The sequence below is a fragment of the Nannobrachium achirus genome, assembly GCF_963921795.1.
Source record: "Nannobrachium achirus genome assembly, chromosome: 18".
NCBI classification, from domain to species: Eukaryota; Metazoa; Chordata; class Actinopteri; order Myctophiformes; family Myctophidae; genus Nannobrachium; species Nannobrachium achirus.
Window position 1 is genome coordinate 42,120,364 of NC_137825.1, and position 7,582 is coordinate 42,127,945.

The window sequence follows — 7,582 nt, forward strand, 5'->3', positions numbered from 1 at the left end:
CCACTGTGGATGAGGTTATTATAACAGTTGTAAAGGACTGAGAGAGGAAACCCTGTGACTGGCTGCTGAGTTGTACCATTATGGATGAGGTTATAACACTTCTACTAAGCTCACCAGACTTTCCACCTCGGAGGAAATACACTTTCACACACACACATACACACACACACACACACACACACACACACACACAGTCCAGTTTCTGACCAGACCCCACGTTGAGAAACAGTGTTGTAGATTTGCAGATTCATAACCAGTGCCTGGTGTCCTGTGACTTATGTTATAGCATGGCGCCAAAGAAAGTACCAAGGAAATTTAAATCGGTGGAGTATATAGAAGATTCAGATTCAGAAGAGGAGAATGACACCGTCACCGGGACAGCATGTGAACCCACTGGGGAAGGCATAGAAAAGAGGAGGGAAGTAGATTCAGAAGAAGAAGAGGAGAATGACACCGGGACAGCATGTGAACCCACTGGGGAAGGCAGAGAAAAGAGGAGGGAGCTCGAAGGAGGTGTCAGGGCCAGGGGGAGTAAAAAATACATTGGAGCTCATGTTCGCATTAAAGGTACGTTGGTTTATGTCAAGCACAAACACAAAACGCATGTTGCACACCTATAATAATGCAGCTCTTGTACTGAAGTGATTAATGCAACATAGCCTGCTTGTGCTCTGTCCCAGGGGTGTCACACCAAACTCTGGGCCCTGGGTAAATAGCAGATATACAAGCTCACAGCGCGGCACTGAGTGCTGCGCTGCGAGCTTGTAGATCTGCAAGTCTTTGAACATTTCAAATCCTTCTAAGGTTTTTTGAAAACCTATGTTTCTATGTCAGTGGTGCTCAAACTTTTTCATGTGAAGGACCCCCAAAATGATTATGTATTTGGCCACGGACCTCCCCAGGAACTCCCCAGAAGCAAAATCTGAGTTACAAATGTTTGCTTAAAAAATACATATATTCAAAGATATGCACACATTTTCACGACTTTTCAAAAATAGCAGATCTACAAGCTTGCACTCGAGAAGAGGAGAATGACACCGGGACAGCATGTGAACCCACTGGGAAAGGCAGAGAAAAGAGGAGGGAGCTCGAAGGAGGTGTCAGGGCCAGGGGGAGTAAAAAATACATTGGAGCTCATGTTCGCATTAAAGGTACGTTGGTTTATGTCAAGCACAAACACAAAACGCACGTTGCACACCTATAATAATGCAGCTCTTGTACTGAAGTGATTAATGCAACATAGCCTGTGCTCTGTCCCAGGGGTGTCACACCAAACTCTGGGCCCTGGGTACTTTAACTATAACTAAAAATAGCAGATATACAAGCTCACAGTGCGGCACCGAGTGCTGCGCTGCGAGCTTGTAGATCTGCAAGTCTTTGAATATTTCAAATCCTTCTAAGGTTTTTTGAAAACCTATGTTTCTATGTCAGTGGTGCTCAAACGTTTTCATGTGAAGGACCCCCAAAATGATTATGTATTTGGCCACGGACCTCCCCAGGAACTCCCCAGAAGCAAAATCTGAGTTACAAATGTTTGCTTAAAAAATACATATATTCAAAGATTTGCACACATTTTCACGACTTTTCAAAAATAGCAGATCTACAAGCTTGCACTCGGTGCCGCGCTGTGAGCTTGTAGATCTGCTATTTTTCAATAGCTTGGGCCCTAGTAATTCAGTCCCACTCCGCACCCCCCCCCCCCCCCCCCCTTGTGATGCCCTTGCTATGTCCTCTGATTCATAGATGGGATATGGAAAGCAGTGCAGGACTGCAGAGATCTTGGTGGCCGTAGTTTTGCTCTCTTCCTGGGCTCCCAGCGGGCATGGAAGAGGCCTCCCTTGAACCCCACCGCAGCAGCCAAGTTTCAGGAGCAATGTCAACGTCAGGGGTTTGACCCAGCTCACATTCTGCCACATGGATCCTACCTGATGAACTGTGGGTCTCCTAAATTAGGTGTGTGTGTGTTATAGATACTGTCCGCAAGACCGCAACACTGGTAATACTCAGCTCTGTTTTATTGCTTCAACGTTTCGATCCGTTTGGATCTTCTTCAGGAATAATACTGGGAAATGGGTGTGTGTCCTTATAAAGGCTAGCATCCACAATCATTGGCTGTAACAATGAATGGTGATTGAAACCACCCATACCAATCAGGCCATTTCTCCAGTAACAAAAGGCAATAATAGACACAAGCCCAACATGTTTGCATATATACTGTACATGAATATTATAAAGAAATACAAGATATAAAATATACAAAAATAGTAATACAGGATCAAGTATAGGACACAAATTAGTACCATTAATCACACTTCATTTCAGAATGACATTATTTCATATTTTGTTTTGTTAAAAAACACTGTTGATAAGGCCCAGACTTACTGGTAAGGTAGCTGGGGCCAGAGAAGAATTTCTCACCACTACTTGTGTCCTATAGTGTGAACAAATGACTATATGAGAAAATATTGAATAAGAGGACTAGTAGGTCTTCAGGAGGAGTCCTCCATCATCAGAGTCCCCAACCTTCGGATAACCTACACAGACCATGAAAAAGTCTGTCCAGCACCTGGGCTAGAGTGGATTTGTGCATGCACTATCACCCCTGTGTGTTATAGATACTGCAATCTGGCAAGCCGTCGTCAAAGAAAGGGGGACGCCCACTTGGTCTGTCTCTCTTCCGAAGCAGAAGCGTAGCGACTGAGGCTGTCTCGAGAGATTATAGATACTGTACCACTACTACTCTCCTCTCTCCCTCTTTGCTTTTTAGGGCAGCCCAGATATCGTGCATGTTATTTTGCTATTTTAGTTTGAACAACTAAAAAGGGGTGCATAGTGGAGTCCATTGTCCCCAAAACATTAGGATGTGTAATTGATATTCATGTTAACAATGTCTTACACCCATGTAATGTAATGATTCTTTTGCAAAAGATAATGATCACAGTTCTTATGCACGATAATTCGTTTGATGACTTAGGCTGCATGGCTGCAGTAGGTATTGCAATGAAAATATTTAAGTATTGCTCATATTGAATTTACAATCCATATTATCCACACTATTCACTGTGCATCTCCACATATTCCATGCAGATGTGTTTGCGAAAAGCCAGGCTCTGCTGATAGATGAGTTGGGTCGGTGCAATGCCCTGGGCCTCCACCTGTACAACTTTCACCCCGGCTCTTCTCTAGGCACCATCACCACCGCAGAATGTGTGGAGAAGATCGCAGGGGCCATCAACCACGCCCACCAGCAAGTACCTACTGTGGTAACAGGTATTATAGTAGTAGTAGTTGGAGGTAGAAGGTAGCATTACTTAATAATACAAAATAATAAAAAAGGTTTGTGTTCTAAAGATTGGGACAAGGGTTTAGATTGTATGTCAACTAATATTACTCAGGATAAATGCTACCGAATTGTTACCCAACAACATTTTAGCAGGCAAAAATGGAAATGTGATGCCATTGTTCCAGTTTTATTATTCATAGTCATTGCTGCTTGGCTTCGTTGAACTTAACAATGAATCCATCACTGTCAATTGTGATCCTATTCCTTTCTGAAAAGATATTCTGTATGAGGATCACTCACTCAAATACAGTACGAATACAAACCTGGTTACATGATTGTATTCATCTTATTTATATCTCTCTCTTCCTCTTTATTTTACTGTTGTGTTGTCAGTGATAGAGAACATGTGTGGCCAAGGTCAGACTGTAGGAGGCAAGTTCTCTGAGCTGAGGGACATCATAGACCGGGTGAGAGACCAGACCAGGGTTGCAGTATGTCTGGATACATGCCATGCCTTCGCTGCAGGTGAACCCTGAAATTAATCTCTCTGCATCTGCCTTCCGAAGTATTATACTGTAAGTTAGATAATTGTGTTTTAGTTTGGAGCTAGAAGTGCCATTCTAAAACGATACCTTTTCAGATAAAAAAATGGATATGTTATGTTTTGTAACGGAACATTTGCAGCCTCAAAAACCAGTACTAGAGACTCAATCCGCCATTTTGCCATGTATTTGTCAAGGTCTGAATAATAGGTCTCTAATGTTGTACCAGGATATGATCTGGCTGCTGAGCAAGGGGTGAAGACTGTGCTGGATGAGTTTGATCAGACAGTGGGACTTCACTACCTCAAAGCCCTTCACCTCAATGACTCCAAAGGTACACCAGGGAACGTTTTCTATTTTGTTTTCAGCTCTGATCCAGGGGATGTAGACTACTAGTAGTACCATATACGTTTATTGCCTTCACCTGGTATCCCAGGTTTAAGTATAAAAACCTTCAGTATAACTCTGGGTCTACCCACACCGGAGGTGAAAAATAGTCCAAGACTCCTCCACCTCAGTGTATCGGTTCATCTGTGTGATTGACAGGTGCGCTGGGCTGCCACCTAGACCGCCATGAGGACATCGGTATGGGGAATATCGGAATTGCAGCATTCCGAGACATCGTTAATGAACCAAGACTGGACAACATCCCTATGATTCTTGAGACCCCTGAACGGTGAGCGGGCTGAATGGGGACAAAGGGTCATAGGTCATGGTGGTATAAGTAACCTTTGGGAAGAAACTACAGCAGAAGTGGTAGAAGTCCCCTTTCCATGCATTTATCCTCTGCAAAAAAAACTGTCTCTCAACTTGGTAGCTATCAGACCATAATTATGTCAGGATTTGTAATGTAATTTACCCCAAATGTCCAATTACTCTTTGTGATTGATCCAAAATGGTACAACATTTGAGCAGGCATGAAGAAGAAAGTCGTAGCTGTAACATTGTCTCATATTTAACCTTTGTATTCACTAATAAGAATGTAAATCGTATTACAACGCATATTACATTATTATTATGGGTAATAATAATAATACATTTTATTATTATAACACACTTTACATTATTGCAAATCTCAAAGTGCTACAAGGTTTAAAAACATGGCATAAAAACAGCATAGGAAACTAAACAATTACATGGGATGCTAAACTAAAGGGTCAGATTAAAAACAGTTTTGTCCATTGATACATTATTGAATGGATGTTGATGTGTTGTGTATATTCCCCACAGGTCAGGATTTGAATATCCAGAACAGATTAAGCTTCTGTATTCCCTCTGTGAATAGGAATTAAAATACTATGAGCACAAACATTTCCTACAAATCCACTGGGTGGTGGCCAAGGACCATAGAGGATGGATGCCTCAAAGACTGTTTGCTACCAGAATTTGCTTTGTTTAAAAAAAATGTTTTGAGTGTAAATAACATATGTTAATAATATCAATAAAGGTGTATAATGCACATTTCTAAATAAAACCGGTCAAATGAATACTAACATTCAGATAACTGATTTATTGATAAATGGCAGTGACTGCCTTTAACCAGTAGATGGCAGTAGGAGTGCATGAATCCATAGGCCTCATTCCAGAAAGGACTAAATATGACTATGACATGAGCAATGTGAGGTATGATACAAAATAGACCTACAAAGGTTCTGTACTAAAGCATTTCACCAACATGTCCATTAGGTACCTGAAAACTAAAAAATGTTAGTGACATATTGGGAATATTATATATATTATATATATATATATATATATATAGGTGCATGGGGTAGAGTGAGGTTGTCTCAGACACGCCTAACATGGCTTCTGCTTTCTTCTGATTCTCTTCTGTTCTTCTGTATCCCCAAATCATCTTGTGATCTTAATGATCATAGTGAATCATAATGTATCTGTATAGCCATGTTCATGCATAGAAAATAGGTCAAAGTCGACCTATATGCATTTCTTATGTGTACACACACACAGTTACACCACATTCCTCCATAGCACTAGAAACATTCTCCACCACCCAAGGCACACAGCTGTAATACAGACCCTATGTTGCAGCTGTTGAATCTCCTTGGAGACACCAACTACAACACACCACTAGACATACATGCGAGCCCTGGGAGGGCAGCAGGTGATTGTGACACCTACTCGACATCCCATCCCACACGCATACACGAGTGTGCACACACATACACACGCACGCAGGTGTCCACATTAAAGAAAAGTTTTAGAAAACCGTATACTGGCATGATGCACAGCATCCTGTTTATACATGAAGTTAGGCTAACACTATTATTAACACAGACCAAATAAATACACACACATAAAGCAGCGGTTCTCAACTGGTTCCACACTAGGAGCTGAATTTCAAACAATTTCAAGTCCTTTTGTCCAGTCACAGTGCTTCTCAAACCTTTTCATGTCAAGGCCCCTCATATTGCTACAATAATAGATTGGCCACTTATTAGATAACATTTAGTCTCAGAACCCCTATCTGAGGTGATAGTTGTCGACCCGATTTAGTGCATAATTGTCTCGACTATTATCCTACTGTAGGTAGGGAGGTAACAACAGTGGAGAGTGTGAAACAATTCCCACAATAACTGTGGGTGAAGAGGTGAGGACCAGTGATGTGTGGACCTTACATTCTGTGCTGAGAAACTGATATCTTCTCTTCATTCTCAAATGAAAATTGGTATGTGACATGGTCATGCAAAGTATAAATGAGCCATAACTTGGATACATCAGCCAAGAAGCAACAGTTGGTACTTGGCAGTAGAAACACTACATCCATGGAGATAACTGGCTAGTCCCAGTTGTCCGACGTCCCAGTTGGGCTCTTCCTTTCTTGGAAATACTGTCTTGACTTTGCCCATAAGACAAGACATTCAGTGAATGGGGACAATCGAAAAAAGAAACAGCAGAGACATGGCCATTCTGCACTGTCTAAACACAGTTAAACCTTTTTACATGTTTGACAAAGCACAAAAATAAACATGACAACAGAAATCAGCTACATATTATGGGGTAGAATTAAAAATTAACAAAAAGTTGGTCAAAGAAAGGTTAGGTTCATAGAATGTATTTGTGTACATCTGTACAGGTGTTGTTAACAGAATAGCTGCAGGGGAGAGAGTAGGTGAGAAAGAGTCGAGGTTCAGAAAGCACCTCTTGCAGGGTGTTTTACAAGGGCAGGAAGTATAGTGGTGCCTGGCCCAAGAATGTCTCTGTTCTCTGGCTCCACCCACAGGAAATGCCTGTCCAGTCTGTGTGAAGTGTGCAGTACAAGTAGAAAGTCTCCCCTTGGTTAAGACTGTTCCTGTGGCTGGCTGGGCAGAGGAATGGAGCCCCTATTCCATATGGTGCTCTCCCCTTTTCTCAGTCTGACGTAGAAACATCGACAGGCTGGTTGTGTTTGTACTAGTGACTGAAGAAAGGCTGGCACAGCTATTGTCTGCCAGTTTGATAGATAGGCTAGCCGCTACACAGTATAGACCTCTCATGCCCATCAGAAGGGTTCTGGTGATGTGAATCGATTATCCATATTAACCCTGGTTATTTTGGACATGTCTGTATGGGCAAAATGTAGCCCACCCAGTGTGAAGTGAGTGGTGCTATTTATGAATTCATATCATTAAGCGCCCCGCGAAGCTTGGACAATATGGGATGGGTGGGCATACGTGCATACAGACAAAGCCACCGCTTTGAAATATGGCCCAGCGGTCCGGGCTCCTAGGCTCCTTTGCAGCCTGACAGCGTGTGTACG

General features: G+C 42.2%; 1 protein-coding gene across 1 annotated transcript; it reads left to right on the plus strand.

The window, feature by feature from the left end:
* Positions 1-287: 287 nt before the first annotated feature.
* LOC308303111 (putative endonuclease 4) lies at positions 288-5,110 on the plus strand (the record flags this gene model as incomplete). The annotated part of the gene is made up of 8 exons (XM_080747434.1): positions 288-567; positions 1,068-1,151; positions 1,744-1,953; positions 3,088-3,270; positions 3,677-3,808; positions 4,055-4,159; positions 4,372-4,501; positions 5,056-5,110. 8 exons carry the CDS (start codon positions 288-290, stop codon positions 5,108-5,110), a joined length of 1,179 nt encoding a protein of 392 aa, XP_080603560.1.
* Between the last annotated feature and the right edge of the window lie 2,472 nt (positions 5,111-7,582).